We start from the raw sequence: 18,533 nt of genomic DNA, 5'->3' as shown, positions 1-18,533 counted from the left end.
TTTACACCTTGAATGCAACTTGGTTGGTCTTAAAGGTGCTATTGGACTCAAACTAGGCAAGTCAGAATTACATTACAGTGGCCTCATGCTGGCAGCATGGCATAGCTTGATTATAGAGGGTTCTGTTTCTTCGGGAACCTGATGTTGTCCCTCTTTTCGGTTAGATACATCACTAATTCAACTGTTTGGACTAGGTTCTCTGGCTTCCTGTGTATTCTTTCTTGCACATTGGCCATATACCTTCCAACACTTGACTGAAGAAACTGTTTCCATCTGTGCAAAGCAAAGAGCACAATAGGGTAGTTAATATAACAAATCACAATCACCAAGAGCTGCGTATTCTGAATCTGGCCCCAGAGTGAGGACTGAACAATCTGCTCAAGGAACCTAGGAAGAGAGAGATGTTCCCACCAATGAGGTGAGAATCGAGGTTTCCAGAAGTCTTACATTTTTGCAGAATAAAGGAAGGAATAAAAAGCTGAAACGTTTAAAATGGCAGGGCTGTGACAGGCATTTGGAGTAGGCAACTGTCTGCCATTGTCTATGCAGTTCAAAATGGCCACTGCAGTTCCCCTAAAGTTACTTGGGGGAGGAGGGAAGAGTGGGCAGGCAGAAAAGATTTTTTTTAAAGGAAAACTGGAGAGAAGAAAAGCCAGAGTTGGGAAGAATGGCAAAAAAGTCTATACTTCAGAGAGACTTTAGCTTTCAGCCTGCTAGGGACACAGCAGTGTCCCATTCTTTTTATGGATGTGCCCAGAGCTGCATGTATTTTGTGTATTCAGAATCTTCTGTGGCTAAATTTAATAACCTGTACAAATTTAGCATAATTTTGATTCCTTACATACTTCTTTGCTATGTGCCAGCAAAGCTGCAGTCCACATGTACAGTGCTGCCTGTGTTGCCCTGCTGCCAGTGCTATCTAGTCAGCAGGTACAGGCTGAGAATCCTCCCCCTCCCCTTCAGGCTCCCTTCCTACAGTGACTTCGTCTGATATATCCAAGGTGCTGTGTCTCTGTCTCCCCTAGGGCCCATTGTTCCAGGGTGCCTAACAGGACATTTGCTGGGGTGTGCCCAAGGTGTCAGGGAAAGGGAGAAGATATCCTGCCCTCTTGCCTGCCCTGGCAGGGATCTCAACAGCATTGCCAACCCAGCCTGTATAATAATGGAGGGGCGGAGAAGAAAGCCTTTGCAGGGTCTCCTCTCATTTGTGAGTTCTAAATTAAACAGTGTGCCAGAGTTTTGTTTCCTTGAATCCAGTGTGTTTCCCAAAGAAGTCCTCAGACAGAGCCAAATTATGACCCCCAATTTCCCAGTCATCGTGTCTCTGAATTCCATCTCAATCTCTATAAAAATTAAAAATGGCATGTTTCTCATGGAGGGAACCTGTTTTTGTGGATTAGTTCAAAGACTAGTTCCAACTGTAGTCAAGTTGGAAGAGCTGCAGGGTGGATGTGGAAGAGCCAATAGGATGTGGTGGCTAGGATCTGGCTAAGGGTTGCCAGCTCTGGCCTGGTAAACATGTGGAGACTTTGTGGGTGAAGCCAGGAGTGGGCAGTATTTGGGCTGAGCAGGTTCCAAGTTGGGGTTCTTTTTAAAGCAATGAGGGTTCCATGGCCTTTTCAAATACCAGAACAATTCTTACCGTTTTTCTTAGGGCAAAATTCCTAGGATGACCAATTGCCTGAGGTAGCAGCAATAGGCTATTAAATGCTGAATAATGTATATATAAAACTATTAAACACTTTTGGCGTCCCCTGGACGTTTGAGAATGAATACAACAGCTGGGGTCTGTTTGCTTGTTTCCATTTTGCCTTTTCCCCCAAACCATTCCTTGTTCAGGCCACTTAAATGCCGTCATTACATCCCTCTTGCTCCTGCCTTTAATCCCATCGTTTATTCTTCAGCAGCTGCTGTATTTTCTTTGAAGTGCTAAGGTCTTTTCCTCTTGCCAAAATTAAATATTTCTGGAACAAGGATTTACTAAAGCCAAGAGAATGTGCTGCATTTCCCATCATCTGCCAGCATCGTTGAGATTCTATCAGAGAAAATTATAACAACTGCAGTGGCTACGTCTTAAAGATCAGAAACCCAGGGCGGAATCTGTATTCCAAAGCAATTTCAATACGTAGGACCCAGTGTTAACCATGGGGCTGCCCAGTACTGTTCATTTAAAATACATATCTTGAATCTCAAGTCTGAAATTCATCCTAATCAAATAAAAATGTAATTTAAAACTCAGAGTAAGCCAAAGCAGAGAGGGTGAGACTAGGCAGTTCATTTTTTCTTTCTTTTAAATATAAAAACCTTGTAAAAGGCCAGTTCCGTCAACAAAATGGGGAAGGGTCTTCAGGGAGAAATATTCTGGGGCTCAGAGTGAAGACAGGGACTATGGCACTTTTTGAGATGTAGTCTTGTGGTGCTTTTACAAAGCTCTCTAGATCTGATTAGCTATGTGGCACCCTACTGGTTATATGATTCTTGATGAGCAGGAACATGTAATCAGCAAGAATAGACACATTTTTGCAAAGAAAGTGATCCAAAACAACCGTGAAGAAGGGCAGCAAGTAGCTGTTGAATGAAAAGTGTATATAGGCAAAGGGGGGGGGGAGTGTCTGTTACTTCAGAACCTTCCTGACTCACTTTTTTCCCCTTGAAAATATTCATAAAATTCCAGCTCAGGCCTCATTAAAATGTTCTGACATTTTTGTCCTTTATCACTATAGAATTAGTAAACCATATTTGGTGCTAGATATGCCTCCCCCCACCCCATAGGGCTTCCATGGTCTTAATGAGTAAACGGAAGGAGAAATTCTCATGTGGGCCACTTGCTCGGTACAAATGCCATGATGAAATTATGTCAGTTGAAGTTGTGTGCAGCTTCAAATGGTGCCACAGTCTTTGTGCCTTAGTATGTGTGGGTCCTACCTGGAATTGGACATGGAATTCAACACATGCAGGATTTCACTGCACTGGATTCAGATTTTCCACTCCATCTTGCCCAGTTCCCCTCCTTACTACAGTTCTTGGCCTGCATAATCCTCAGCATAACCCTTTTTGTGTGTGTATGATGAAAGGAACCCTTCCTTCATTTTGCATCAGCAGAAAATAAGAAAGTGGTATGAGGGATGTAAGAAATACAACAGCTACTGCAAAGGAGCTAGCTGGAGGATCCCCCCCCCCTCATCCGGTAACTGCAAGTGTGGTATTAAAAGAACAAAACTTGAGAGACAAGATGGATCAAAGTATTTGTGTCTCCCCTTTAAAAGACATGTAAATAACCTTTCTGGGATTCACATTTTTCATACTGCTTAAGATACCAGAAGGATCCCAAGAAACACAGGTATGTTTTCAAACTGTGCCAAGAAACAGTTGAAAAAGATATCTGAGGCCATTAAATCTCTCCTAGTCACAAGCTTGTGGTGACAACAGTCAAGATGGATGCTTTGTAGAAGAACATGGAATTCTTTTGACACCAAATGTAATGTTAGATTTATTTTAGTTGCTGTGGAAACAAAGAATGATATTCTGCTAGTCGGCATTTGGTGGAATATATACTAGGAAAGCTCTCTCGTAGTGAAGCACTCGGTTTTAAATCCCATGGTATTTCAGGCTGGCTAATCCAGTAACAGAAACCACAATGGAAGTTATAGAAGCAGCATTTGTTTGTTTGTTTTTTGGATCACAATGAATAATTATGTACCCAAACATCACCAGGACACACATAATTTTTTAAAATATAAAACTCCAGTTTAATCTCATGGCTGAGACTTGGCAAATCTCTTAAGCAATAAAGGCACAAAAACAGATAGTCTGCAAGAACCACCATGTTCCATAAAAACAATACCTACCAGGGCTACATGTTAATGACCGTCCCAGGACTTTTTACCTTTTGACAGATTATGTGTGTGTATCTTTTCAACACTGAATGGGATTAGTCAAGGCAAGGAGGTTCACAGAAAGGTAAATGGAGCTTTAAGGTAACATTAAACAAACAGAGAAAATATTGACTCAGGTGCTGTTTTTTTCCCAATTGAAGTTTTCAGTGTATACTGATCCCAAAGGTTTACTAAGCTATACAAGAAAGAGCAGCACCCAAGCAAACTGTGGTGTAATATAGGGTTTAGACACCTCCTGGTATATAGAAATCCATGCACCTATATTGATGGTAGGTTAGGAGCGGGGGCAGCTTGGTGCATGTTTTTCTGTATGTGTGTCCACTTGTGGAATAACTTGCAATTATCCTTTCAAGTTTCAGCTCATAATTAACCAAGTTTTAGTTTTCCAAGTTAACCAAGTTTCAGGTTTCAGCTCATAGTTAACCAACTTTACCTCGAATGGCCTCAATATGAGTTGGAGCTAGACCCAGTGACTTGGGTACACTACAAAGTTTCTTGCTGTGGGTACATAACAAGGTACACAAAAACATTTTGCTTACCACTCAGGGCAAGATCTATCCCATGCTAGGGCTGCCAGGTCCCTCCTGGCAACTGGTGGGGGATATGGCAGACTTACCAGGAATGAGACAGAGGCACAACCTATGTTGCCAGCAATGCAGTGATGTCACTTCTAGCATGCACTGGAAGTGATGTCATCATGTTGTGCAATCACAGTGATGCTCTGGTAGTTGGGAAAAAACTGTATGGTAAAAGTAGTTGTCCAAATATTAGAGCATTACTCAGATGTCATTAATGTAATGATATTGCTCCCGGTGCATGCTGTAAGTAACATCAACATATTGTGGCAACATAGCTTGGGCCTACTTCCTTGTCCTGGTAAGTCCCACACTGGCCAGCTAATCAGCAGTGGGAAGCAAGGCTTGGTGGCAGGGAATCCCCTGCATTCCACTGGGGAGCCTGGCATCCCTGTCCCAAGGAACCAAAGCACTGGCAACATTTCCCAGACCTATACAACCATTAGCCAAATCCAAGGTGAATTCCTGAGATACTGTAAGTGCTACTGGACCTTGGCCAAGTACAATCCTTTCCCATTTTTTGGCCAGCTAACCAGCATTTTCACAGGGAGGAGAAAGTGCTTGTTTTTCTCCATAGCCCAAGCAGACAGTTTGGGGTAGAGAAAAATGAATGGAAATCAGCTGGGCTTCTGATCATTGCATCCCTGTATTTGTTGCATCTCAACAAGTCATGAAGGCAGCAAATCTTGCAGTATGGGAGATTAGAAGCTCATCATCTGGGAGCCAGCTCCTGATTCTCCCCTCCCAACCCCAAAAACTTAACTGGATACAGAACAAAATTTGCAAGAGATCAGATGTTAACTCCCAGCTGATCTCTCAGCAATTGGCTTCTGATGATTGAGCAAGAACTTAAGAGAACCCTGAAGGATCAGACCAGTGGGCTACCTAGTCCAGCATCCTATCTCACACAGTCGCCAACTGATTCCTCTGGAGGACCAACAACAGGCATAGAGGCTGAAGCCTTCCCTTGATGCTGCCTCCTGGCACTGGAATTCAGAGGCTGACTGCCTCTGAATGTGAAGGAGGAACCTGCAAGTAGCCTGTACCTGTGAATACACATGGTGGTGAATAGCTGATCAGCCTGTTGATTAAATGGTGGCTTGATCACCCCTGTTGAATGGGAAGTGAGCTGAACTGGCTGGTATTTAAATGCGGAAGGGGCTGGAGAACAGATATGGATTCCAGCCTGGTGAGATGAAAACCTTATAAAAGATTTGGGAAAGAAGAGTTTTCAGTGAAGAATCAGTTTTGTCTATTGGATCCATTCAAGATTTATGGATATGATAGATGGATGCTGATTAAACCATTGCGTTTTCAATTCACTGTAATGTTATATGTTCTGTATCGGTTCAGCTATTTTTTTTTTAAGAAAATCTCTGAAAGATAGAAAAGACTAGCAAAAAGTTCTGGTTTGCATGAAGAGCTTTTTAAAAACAGCTTTAACTGGAAACTGCTCAGCCCTTGATGCTGTCTCTGCATGTTATCGCTTGAACACATGCTGGAGCCATAACATGCCAAAACTCTGTTTCAGAAAACTTCTCTGATGTTGACAAATAAGTCAAAGGTTTAAAGCATACCCTAAGCTTTGTTTGTTGAGAGGGCCATTCCTTCCATCCAGGTAAGTTCTGCACACCTCCCTTCCTAGGTAGATAAACAGCTCATTCATTCTGCCCAGACAGGTAAACCTTCCTAGCTATTCACAGAGATGAATACCATACTAATCTCCTTCCTTTTGTTCATATGGTTAGCTTCACTCCTGCACTCATGCTCACTTATTCACACTTAAGAAGACAGCCCAAGAAGGCTCCACCATGCACAACTACATATAAAAAAATGATATCTCTTGTCTCTCCTTTGCTCTTTTTCCCAAATCTTATAAACAACATGCTGTGCCATGACTAAATCTTACGGCACCTATGGCTGCCAAACATTCTGACAGATACCCTATGCTCTATGAACTCAACTTGTGTCATCCTTTGGAAGGACCTAAAATGTCACAGTAACTATGGCTTCCACAGTCAACAGAAAGCACAATGCTGCATTCGTAAGAATGGGTGGAAATAACTGCGGTACTGCCCTTTTCTTCCCTTACAAATCAGGGACAAGGCATGCTCTGAGATTGATTGAACTCCCACAACTACCATCAAATTTTGCAAAACAAACTCAAGGATTTGTAGTGGCTGGGAAGAGGAGTGGCTGGGGCTTAATGGTAGTAAGCAAAATTTCCTAGGTTCATTCCCCAGCATCTCCAGGTGGCCTGAGACCGTGGAGAACTACTGCCCATCTAAGTAGACAATATGGACCTTGATGGATTCAGGAGTAGGCAGCTTCAGGTGTGCAGGAGACATCAAGACTACTGGTGTCTCAAATATGGGGCAACCATGCTGCTTTGTGAAGCAATCTTTTACAAGACGGGCTGCAGAGGCCAGGCAGAAGTACAAATCAACAGTAGTTAGTGAGTTGCAGGAGCCTAGAGTTTTGGGACAAGGTGCAAAAGTGCAGCTATCCTACTTGAACAAGGCTTTTTTTGCACACTATAATATATTCTAGCTTATCTAAATCTCCTTTATCAACAACCAAGTCTCAGAGCCACCTACCATGCATCCTGGAAAGAAGGGAAAAGTAAATGTAGACCCTGTTCTTTGACAAGATGGAAATTATTTATTTTTATTCCAAACCTTGAAGTCCCCACTTAGTCACTCAGCCATGAATTAGCACCAGGAGATATATATATATATGTGAATCAGATCCTGCGTCCTTGCCACCTAGAGTCCTGATGATGCCAATTAAATGGCAGCTTAAAGAACAAGCTCCTTCTGAACAAACAGCACCCCCACTTCTTACAGTAGAAAAAGAAACCCTACTGTACTGGTCCTCAAACAAAGAGCAGCAGCGCCTAAAAAATGCAGTGCATGCGTTGGAGTGCAGCTTATTGAAACTGCTCTGTCTACCAGACGTCCAGCAGACACCAAGACAGTAGAGCAAAAGGTAGCAGGGTAGACGGTGTTAAAAGAGTCTCTCCTTGGGATACTGCATTGCGAATGGCATCAACCATCAAGAAAGCAAGTAGTTTTAGATGGCTGTTTGTACAATTCCTTATAGTCAATTATTGTAAACACCCTGCATTAGCTGTATATTAACACACACAAACACACACATACACACACAAATGCGAGAGAGAGAGATGCTACAGGAACAACCAGGGGCTCACCTTCAACCACCGCCTATCACTATAGGGTTTTAGCTCAAGGACGTCATATCCCCTCTCCAACTGCTTATCTGAGTGCCTTTCACACTCGTCATTCTCATCACCAACTTCCTTATAAATGTGTACATAAGCAAGTCAAAGGAGATGCTGATGGGGATGGCTGGAAAGCTACCAAATCAAGGTGAAATAGTTTGAGGTTCTTGTTGAGGTTCTTATGGACTAGTGGAATGGTGCTGAGAAGCTGGGAGATGGGGGAGAGTCCGCGGCTGAGGATATGAGGACCGACTGCTACTTCACTTGCTGCAGAACGCTGCTTTCACTGACGTGTCCTTTGCCCCTGTGGACTCGAGGCCAAATCCACAGAACGCTCTGCCTATTGATTCAAAGTGGCTAGCTGTAAAATAAGGGTAGCGGGGAGTTAGCAAGCAAGTTCTTTTTTAATAGCAGGGGGATAATAACAGTGTCATCATCCTAGTTCTCAGTGTGACTGCTCCCATCTCATCCACCAGGGAAGAGAAGTGATGGCAAGTAGGCATTATTCTATCTGCCTCCCGCTTCTCCCATCCAGAATCACAGACCTCCTCTGGGGTTGATAAAAACAGCTCGTGGAAGTCTCTAGTCTCTGGCCGTTCTTAGGAATGGTCATCTTGTTCCGAAGAGTGACCCCCTCTGGGGTAGTCCCTGACAAATCATTAGAAACAAGACCTGGAGATGTGGTTTCCAAAGGGCTTCTTATGGGAGAAAGTAGCACCCTGGAGTCTGCAGAGGAAGATGGATGGTCCATGATGGGGAAGGGAGGACTGAACAGGATAAGGCTCTGAGGTCTTCCTGGCCTAGATCTGTATGAAGGCTTGGAAACCCCCGATGGCCTCTCCATTTTTGAACACTGTGGATTGTCCGTGGTGGTCTCTCCTTCGGAAGTACGCTTTCGGCGAAGAATGGGTGCATCCTGGATGGAACTATGGTTGGAGAGGGAGGGTTCTACCTTTCCGGTTGCTGCTGAATCCATAAAGATTGTGCCATTATTCTCTTTCCCTTTCCTGTCTCCCTGTGGACTCTTTGGGGGTGGCAGCTGACCTTGAGTATTTTGGGTTGGCTTGCGTTGGCCTTCATTGGCTTCTGCCTCCTTGTTTTCTTGAGGCCGACAGTTGGGGTTCTGGGTCTGCAGAGGCTGGGGGACCTGAGTGTACTGAATCTTAGGTGGTATGACTGGCACAGCTCTAGCCTGGCACATCTTAACCATGAAAGAAGTTCTCACTGCTGACACACTCACAGGAGCAGAGTTACGGCGCCCAGTAGCAGCATGAGCCATCATGATGTAGTCTAGGTCTAGGTCTTGGGGCTCAAAGCGAGAACCCCAAAGATCTGCCTTATTCCTGTTTGGGCAGGCAAGAGGTAATGATGGGGCAGAATCACTGCCCCTAATCTCTTTTGGGCCACAGACCATGTTCCCAGGTGGAGTAGGCACAGAAAGGCTCTCAAAGTTAAAAAGGTTGGCTGCTGGGAGGACAGATTCCAGATTGAGAGAAGTGGGCCTTGGTTTCTCTTTCCATGAGATGCCTTCATGCTTATTGCTCTGTAATTCTTTGGCACAGCCTAGATCTTTGATGACCGTAGTTCCAGTGCCACTAGCCTGTTGGACTCTGGATGCACCTTTCTCTGGACCACTAGAACCTAATCTCTCTTCAGAAGTAAACTGCAGCAAAGGAGACTCTAAATTTAAAACTTCCTGGTTTTCTTTGTCAACATATGTTTCCTTCTCCTCCAAGTCCTCATGAGTCACAGGGTACAGGCCTTCATGCTCCTGTGGCAGTTCTATAGTTGTGAAGCCTGCTTCACAGGTTGGAGGTCTCCTGTGTGATTTGTCTGGCTTGGAAACCTCCTTAGAAAGATTCAGCCAAGCTTCTACTCGGTCACTTCCTTTCCACTGTGTTTGTGAGGGCTCCTTGATCCCTGGCAGGAAGACCTCATGAAGATGTTCCTCATCTGCACTTTTGAAAGGCAGCTGTATAGCCCAGTGCCTCTTCACAGAGTCCTTACTGTCTAAAGAAAAGCTACGACTGAAACAAGGTTTCTTGAAATGGGTCCTGCCCATTCCTTGGCACGGTGTCTGGAACTCATTAAGTTTTTCTCCTTGGATGTCCTTAAAGGTAGGGGAATGGAGAGGACTAGTTACCCACTGGTGATCTTCACATGGCTCCACTAACTCGAAGCTCTGCACATGGTCTGCCCACGTGTCATCATCTTGTAGGTCAAGAAAATCTTGGGCTTGATCATTGGTACGGCTTTCTTTAAGCTGATGGACTCCACTGCTATTTAAACAGGCTGGCACCCTTTGATCCAAAAATACTTTATCTGCTTTCTCTGTCTGAGTTACAGAAGCACCTTCCTTCTGTCTTTGACAAAACTCAATGTTATTTCCCCACTCTGATTGGTCTGGATGCTTTTCTTGGAGATGTGATGACTTATCTCTTGAAAGAGTTATGTTCTCTTGTAATTCAAAGGAAAGCTTCCAGTCTTGAAGCTGAGGAGGAAGGTCTTTTCTGGTTTCCGATTTCTCCAGGCATTGTTTTGGTCCAGGTAGTTCATGTGGGATATTTTCCAGTTTTAGTAAAGTGGAAGAAGCACCACCCTGTTCACTGAATTTGGAGCCCCAGGTAGGTGACTCTTTGGAAGAGGCACCAAACAAGGAAATGTGAAGTCCAGCTGGCAGGGTTCTGATCGTGTTCTCTTCAGATGGTGTTGGAGGTAGCAACAAGCTACATGGTAAGCTGTTTGCTTCTGTGGATGAAAGGGATATAGGACTGTGTTTAAACTCTTGCTGTTTTGGGGCTTCCTCTGGAGGAAATGCCAGTGGGAATGATGTCTCCTCTTCAGACTCAATGATTTTCAGCTCCTGCTGAATTTCTGGCCACAATGGTTCCATTACAGCATTGGAATGATGGTCATCAACCTGGAGAAGAGAAATGGCATTAAATGTCAGCTCCCTCTTTTTGCTTTCCATTTTTTCTATCTACCAATTCTCTTTTCTGGAGAAGAAAAGCAGCATGTTATAATCCAATCCCATCAGATCTCAGAAGCTAAACAGTATTGATCAGCCTTTCTCAACTTTTTTACCATTGAGAAACCCTTGAAATATTCTTCAGGCTTTGAGAAATGCCAGAAGTAGTGCAATCATGCCGAATATGGTTGGGAAGCATAGCTGGGACCCCTGGCCTTCCCATCCAGGCCCATCATTGGCCATTTGAAGGGGGGGGGAGGTTGACATGACCATATATGGTCATATCACCCAATAAATGTTTAGCAAATTTAATATATATATTTTCCATAGCCAATTGGGAAACCCTTCCAGGGCCATCAAGAAACCCAGGGTTTCACGAAACCCTGGTTGAGTATGCCTGGGGTTGATACTTGGTAGGGAGACCATCACAGAAGACTCTATAGAGGAAGGCAATGGCAAGCCACCTCTGCATCTCACTTGCCAAAAGCCCTTTGCTGGGGTCACCATAAACTGGCTGTGATGACAGCACTTTAGACACACCATTTGCTTTTTGGAGGGTAGTAAAAACTGAAGGTCACAAAAGATACATGATAAACGTAATTTATTTTAACCGTCAGATAGTTGGTTTGTGCACATGTACTGTCTCAATTCATACTGAGGCTGAATAGGGATTGTAAGATTCGGCCCCTGAACTCCTGGCTGATTTTGCTAAACAAAACCAGGAACTGAGCATTTATCTATGTTTTAACAGGAAAAGAAGACGTGTCCTTTAAACTCCCTCTTCCCACATAGCCCTGATCCAAAACTGCAGCTATGCACACTCACAATTAATCTTTACAGACTGATCCTTTGTCTTTCCCATGTCTGCTTTAGGCTTCATGTATGCAAGTATACAAATAAACCACATGAAAAAATTGTTAATGGAATAAGTCCATTAGCAAATGAATTCCAAGGGAGGGCTTGCAGAGTAGCAGCTAAACATGTGCCTTCTTGAACAAATTTCCTTCAGGCCTTTCATTAGCTTTTTTCCATTAAAAAGACTCTACCTATTAATAGACATATCCCCTTAAGTAAAACCTTGGCAGATAAAGAATGCATCCACTGGAAGAAGAGTACTGAATTTGCACTGCTCTCTTTAGAACAACTGCTACAAATCCAGAATGTGTTTAGGAATTATAGCGCAGGGAAGTGGAGTACAGCCACAGCCCCACTGAAATAATTTCAAAACTTTCAGTAGCTGGGGAGTTTAAAGAACTAGAACAGCTCATTTAAGCAACCCAATGAACAGAATCAATGTTGACTCCAGTATCACCTTTAAGACCAAAGTTTGATTCAAGGTATGAGCTTTCATGTGCATGCACACAAAAATAGGGAAAGAAGCAGAACCATAATGCTTAATTAAATAAATAAAAGTTTCTTCTATGAAATCTTCTGATCTTCCGTGTCAATCTAGGGGTGCCAGGTGGAACCTGGGGATCCCCCAATTTTACAGCTCCTCTCCAAGCAACAGAGATCAGTTCCCCTAGAGAAAATGGCTGCTTTGGAGGGTAGACTCAATAGCATTCTTCTCCACTGATGTCCCGCTTCACCCCAAATCCTACCTTCACCTGGCTCCACCCCCAAAGTCTCCAGGTATTTCCCAACTCGGAGCAGGTCACCCTATGTCAATCTCATCTTCCAATTTCTCTTGCCTGATAGTAGTTTTCCAACATGTTTTGATTAGTGCTAGAAAGACACATGATTAACTGCTGGCTTTTATATCATCAAAGGGTGAGCAGCTTTTTTTTTTTAAACTTCTGTGTCTCAGAAGCCTTTAGTACATTGTGAAGTCTGTTTTGTACCAGGCACTAACTAATCTGGTTAAGTCTGGCATCCTCCTTTGATCTGTTTTAATTTGCTGCAAATGGCAGACTTATCCTGAAGTTTCTCTCTTTTGAGAAGAAAATTGGTTTGAACACCCCACTTACTGAAGAGGTTCGCCCATTGTTTTGTGACATTTTGGTTGGTCCTAACAAAACAGTATTCCCTTGCTATTTATTTTCACTACTCTACTGAGCACCTCTTTGAATATCAGCCTCGGTTACTCAGTGTGTATCCCTGAGGGCCAAGCTAAACACGAAGGTGTCCACATGGCCATGTCGGCCATTGTAAAGACACTGTGAAATGCAGCAAGGGCCCACTGTACTTGTTTCCCCTTCCCCGCGCTTTTTCAAATACATTTGGCCAGCCTCCCCAGCACCCTCCACCCCAGGAACTGTTTTAGCACTTGAAAAAAAGCAGGGGCAGAGACCAAGAGGCCGAACTGCAGGCCCAATCGGGAGCAGGCCCTCGGGGAATTTTCAAAGGCAGCATCCTTGTGGTGGCTCTGAGAACCACCATGACATATGGTTTGGCCCTCAGCTAAGAAGGAAATCTAAGCGGGTCTACTCATAAGTTATTCCCATTTTGTTCACTGGGACTTACTTCCAGGAAAGTGCTATTAGGATTACATCCCAAATCTCTTAAATTGAGCAGTGGATCCCTCTCCTACCATTTGGCACCAGGCCTTGCCTCTCCACACGCCCCACCCAACTGTCACCCTTATCCAGACCCAAATATTCAAATCACTGCCACCTTATCAAAAAGAGAAGCGCCCCAGTCATCTGACAAGCAGAGACAGGTTCACAAAGCCTGTCAGGCTGCCAGGCTTGATTAGTGAAGATTGTGGTTTCCAGTTCACTTGGGCAGAATCAACCGTGAGCCATTGGCTGACACTGACTAATCATGCTGATCAACAGGGCATAAATTATCTGACGGGTGGGGCAGAGTTCAACTGAGCTCCAGGCACACCTGTACAGCCATTGAAAACTCAGAGGGAGTGTCAAGTGAGTGCCGTTATAGCTGAAGGGCATGTTAGGGGCAGCAGAAGAGGTGGGAGAGGATTTTAACTGAAGAGAGGGATGAAGAGTTAGGAGGTAAGCAACTGGCACACATAAAAAGTTCTGAACTTGCAAATTCACTTTGCCTCAGTTACAGTTTCCAACTTCCAGGTGGGGCCTGCAGATCCCCTGGCCTCCAGGTAAAAGAGATCAGGTTCCCCCATGGAGGAAATAACCACTTTGGAGGGTGGGCTGTAGAACAAGCAAGTCTTCTAGTGACATCACACCCTTGCTGAGCTTCCTCACCTCTCAAAACCCTATCATCCCCAGGCTCTATCCCCCCCCCTCCCAATCTCCAGGAATTCCCTAATCCAAAATTGGCAACTCTGATTTCAGCTTTGCATGTTTTAAGCCTGCTTGGTGGGAAATGAGCACAATGGACAGGTGCATCTCAAATGGAAGCAGCTGAGGACCTGGACCTTCTCTGCAAAGTGGCACAAGGCAACAAAGGGGTTTCTTCAATGTCTTCTCCTTACCAGCTTGCTTAGGAGTGAGGAGTCCTCCCCTCGACTGCTTGGCTGCTCCTGCTGCCAAGAGCCTGGACCTGGCCTGGTCTTCCTCCTCAGCTGACTGGCTTCCTCTCCATCTGCCGGGGGTTCCTGTTCCTGGCTACATTTCTCTTCTGAAACTGAGCCCTTGACACTGCTTGTGGTCTCCTGGGTTGTAGTTGCTGGTTGAAGAATACCTGAGGATTCAGGCTTCTGGGGGGGCATTGTTTTTTCAGTGGTAGCATCTGTATCGGAGGCAAAAAGAGAAGTTATTAACCCAGTCCTCAGGGAAGAAAACAAATGCAGAGTGGCCCAAACATTCATAGAATTACAGCATGTGTCTTTGTGGCCATAACTCAAGAGATGGCCAAATCATGCCTGGCTTATTTATTTAAAATAAAGTGTTGAAGAACTTAAAGGCTTGCCCATTTTTGTGACATTTTGATTGGTCCTAACAAAACGGTATTCCCTTGTGGTTTATTTTAGTTAGTTAGTTTATTAGCTAATTTTCTACTCAAGGAGGCTTTCAGTATAAAATAAAACAACAGTTTCAAAAGACATAAAATATGGCAGTTTAAAATCTGAATTAGGGCCCACTATGGATATTAAAAAATACTCATATTGTTCTGGTCTTTTTTGATCCCCTGAGATCAAAGCAGCTGGAGGGTGGGGGGCATTTCCAATCTGGGAAATGGCACAATGGGGTAGAATTAAACTTTTCCACAAGCACCATCTAAATCTGTCTTCTCCACTCCAGGCTGCTTTGGAAGTCAAAAGATGTGCCTGGATTTCCATGTGTGACTCCACCCTCAAAGTTAACTATGATTTGAATGAGTTTAAATTTGTCTAGAGTCCCCTCACTTCAGCCCTTCTTCTTGATCTATGTTTTAATAGCTGTTCTTATTGTTATATGTAGTGTGTGTGTTTTAGTTTGGTTTTAATTATTGTAATTATGCCGTTAACATGCATTTTTATTATGCGTATTTTTAATCTGTTAGCCTTTAAAAAAATCAAGCTAGCCTACAGTTCTTTCCCCAGTTACTTTGGATCTGTAGTCCAGCAAGCTTCTTCTGGATTGCCGTCCTTTGAACAACCTGCCCCTGCCTTCTCCTCCTGAGCTTACCTGCTCCTGCTTTCTTTTCTTCCTTGACTGTAGTAGGTTCTGGCTTAGCTTCTTCTACGGCTGCAGAAATGGAACCGTCTAACCCGAGGAAAGAAGACTCTTGCAGGCTGGAGAGAACAGCCTTTTCCTTTGCAGGCGAGCGGCAAGGGGTACTGTTGATACTGATGACCGCAGACACTCGAAGGGGCACTGAAACAGCAAAAGGCTCTGAGATGTTCAAGGCTTTGCGCTGGTGCCGTGGAGAGGCCTCCAGGGGAAAGAGGGCCCCGTGGAATCCCGATTTGGTAGCCCCGTCATTGGAAGTGTAGAACATACGGCACATCTTTGGAGAGGTCTGTTCCCCCTCCAGGTCTTCTGTGGGCCGGAACACTTTCAGCTGCTCTGGGAGGGGCCTGATTTGGCTGGGCTGAGAAGCACCTTTGTCTGCGCCTTCCTCTGCACCCCCCTCTGCCCCTTTCACAGCAGCCTTTGCAGCCCACTCACTCTCCAGCCGGCTGAGGTCAGAGGAGCCACCTGCCCCTCCCGTCCGCGGTTTCATCACTGGAACGAAAAACCCTCCGGCCACCGCCGTGCGTTTGAACCGGCTTTTCTCGTCATCGCCTAAGGGAGAGAGGGTGTCAGATCAGACGAGGATTGTCAAAGGAATGCTTATCCTCAGCTCTCCCAAGCCTGTTTACGGGGGAAGTACAAGCCCCTTGCCAAATGCAGTTCATCGGGATTCTTCCTCAAGGCCCTAATCAGAGATGGAAGACCCTGAATTCACATTAACCCCGAACGTCACTCACTAACTCTTCTACACCACATTTCTCTTTCCAGTGTGTGGAGCAGTTCTGGCTGACTTCAGGAATATCTTGGATTACAAAATGCGAACTGATTCCTGGGCGCAAAACATGAGCAATCGTCAGGCTCGCTGCTGCCAGAATTGCTGTCTTCCATCAACAGCATTAAGTGCTTTGAGTGGCAGCAAACAGCAATTCCCCCACAGTGTAGCATCATTTATGAATGGTGCGCACACACACATATAAATTGAGTCATTCTCCCCCCGACCCCCACCGTAAAATACTTGCTAGAAGGAGAACTCATTTTTCTACTGGGTGAGCAGGTTTATTTGCTGCAGGGGGAAAAGGCCATTTATATACATGTGCGCTATTCATAAATGACATTTGCATCCATTTTTCTAGGGTGATGAATGATACATTAGTGTCACAGGTACTTACTGGATGATGCCTGTGACACCCGTCCAAGCTCCATTACCAATCCCACATTCACCAGCTCAGCCCGTCCGAAAAGCCACTTGCCCATTAAGAATAAAACAAAAAAGCATTTCCCCATTTTCGGCCTTTCTCCCATGGAGGCTGTGCGTGTAACTCTGGAAATATGAAAGTACCCATTTCCTTTAAACACAAGCACACTGTTTTTGGCACCAAGGCAAGGCTACCCATCATGGCCAGCTCTACAGGGAGGTGAGGCAGAGACCTCAGGCAGCAGATGGAGGAGAGCGGCAGTTCTGTCTCCACGGGAGCCTGACCACTTCGTGCTCCTTCCCCATCCTGGGTCCTCAGACAAGGCTGGCAAGTTGGGCATATCCAGTGGGGCTACCTGATGTCTTGAGAGAGGTATGGGTCAGGGTGGGTGGAAGCGAGAGGCAAAGGGGTCGAGAGAGGTGGCTGTGGCCATGCATGGCAGTCAGGCTGCCTGCCTCTGATGAGACACACTTCTAAGCCACCCACACTGCCTAGTCCATGATGTAAGGATGCAGATCTCTTACATGGTGTCTAATGTGAGTTAAACATATCTTGCTCAGCAATGCATTTTCTTCTGGAATGTTTCTGACTGATTACTCTTTTCAAAAGGACTTTTCCTCTGATCCCCACAGACCTGAGAGGCTGAGACCTTGATATGGCATGGACTTTGTCTCCAGACAGCAGCCAGTTTTCATATTGCTTATTTGAAATATGCGTATCCTGTACTCTTCAGTTTTGCATACTGGGAAGGTCCCAGACATCTTATACCTAAAATGTGATTCATACTTCTGACAACATGCTGGCCTCGCTGCTGGAGGAAAGAAGCAGCCAAGCCATGCATGTCTCTTCTCGGCAACTCTCTGAATGTTTGAAACCTACTATGCAAGGTTGTTGTGCGGATGAAACTGGAAGCTGTTGCAGAGGTTCTTTTGCCTCCTGTTTAATTTGCACAGCAGCCTGTGCAGTAGGCCTCAAGTCATCTCCACAACAACCTGCATAGGAGGTCTTAAATGTTTCTTCTGCATGACCACGCAGTCCACCCTCCAAGCAGCGCTTTCTGCCTGGGAAGCTGACCTTTATAATCTGGGTATGAGCTGCAATTCCAGGAGCTCTCCAGGCCCCACCTGGAGGTTGGCTACCCCTGGGTTGGAAATATTCCTGAAGGCTTGGAGGATGGCCTTAAAATGGTACAATGCCTCAGAGTCTACCCTCCAAAGTATCCATTTTGGCCTGCAGAGCTGATCATTATAATCTAGAGATGAGCAACAATAGTAGAGGCTTGCAAGCTGAGGTTGGGGTAGAGTGGTGTGGGTGTGTCTTTAGCTAGCCCTTACCAGTAAAGATTTGTATTTTGGGGTGGAGACAGACAGACCAGACTCCTGTGAGTCTGGAAAGTGCAGGAAGATCTAAATAAAGAATATTTACAGCCTGAAAATGTAAATGGTGAACAAGTAAATGGCTGGAGAGACATAGGGGCTGAAGTGAGTTTGCTCAAGCCTGTCCTGATAAATAAAAATCAGTATTTGTCATGAAGGTCCTATAAAATAAAAGGCATAATTGGTCCAGAATTTCAAGTGGAGTTAGCTTGGGAATTCACATAGAAAGGGTTTACAGGAAAGTAGACAGTGAGATTTGGGGGGGGGGGGGGGACTACGTGATCCACTTTCATTAGACAATGATTTGGTTTTGTGGACAACAGGTACTGCAGTTGCCAGCAGTAGGCCTCAGGCTTCAGAAGGGCAGGCATCATCAGCCTAGCCAAGGGGTGTCTGTGGCCATGTGTATTCCATTTGAAGGTGCCCTTGTGAGGGGGGAGAGCTTTCCCTTCAGCCTGATTGCCTGGAGATGAACTGTACTTCCCGGGGATCCTCACACCCCACCTCATGGCTCGCTTCCCTAAACCTCAGTGGGGTACAATTCTACAGAGACAACCCCTCCAAAGCAGCCATTTTTGCCCGGGGAGCCGACCTTTATAGTCCGGAAATGAACAGCACTTCCAGGAGATCTCCAGGCCCCACCTGAAGGCCGGCTGTCCCAGGTCTGGAAATATTCCTTGAGGTTTGGAAGTGGGACCTCAAAA

General features: G+C 45.0%; 1 protein-coding gene across 1 annotated transcript in view; it reads right to left on the bottom strand.

Moving 5' to 3' along the window:
• Nucleotides 1–3,725: 3,725 nt before the first annotated feature.
• Nucleotides 3,726–18,533, bottom strand: part of ARHGAP31 (Rho GTPase activating protein 31) — a 106,840-nt gene continuing 92,032 nt past the window's right edge. Inside the window, exons 10-12 of the mRNA XM_077341918.1 lie at nucleotides 15,210–15,809; nucleotides 14,075–14,331; nucleotides 3,726–10,632 (exon numbers count right to left, since the gene is read on the bottom strand). Of these exons, the coding sequence (XP_077198033.1) occupies nucleotides 8,215–10,632; nucleotides 14,075–14,331; nucleotides 15,210–15,809 (3,275 nt within the window). The 3' untranslated portion in view covers nucleotides 3,726–8,214. The remainder of the gene's footprint in view (nucleotides 10,633–14,074; nucleotides 14,332–15,209; nucleotides 15,810–18,533) is intronic.

The sequence above is a fragment of the Paroedura picta genome, chromosome 6 (assembly GCF_049243985.1).
Source record: "Paroedura picta isolate Pp20150507F chromosome 6, Ppicta_v3.0, whole genome shotgun sequence".
Taxonomy (NCBI): Eukaryota; Metazoa; Chordata; class Lepidosauria; order Squamata; family Gekkonidae; genus Paroedura; species Paroedura picta.
The sequence above is the reverse complement of the archived record's forward strand: the minus strand, read 5'-3'. Positions and strand labels throughout refer to the sequence as shown.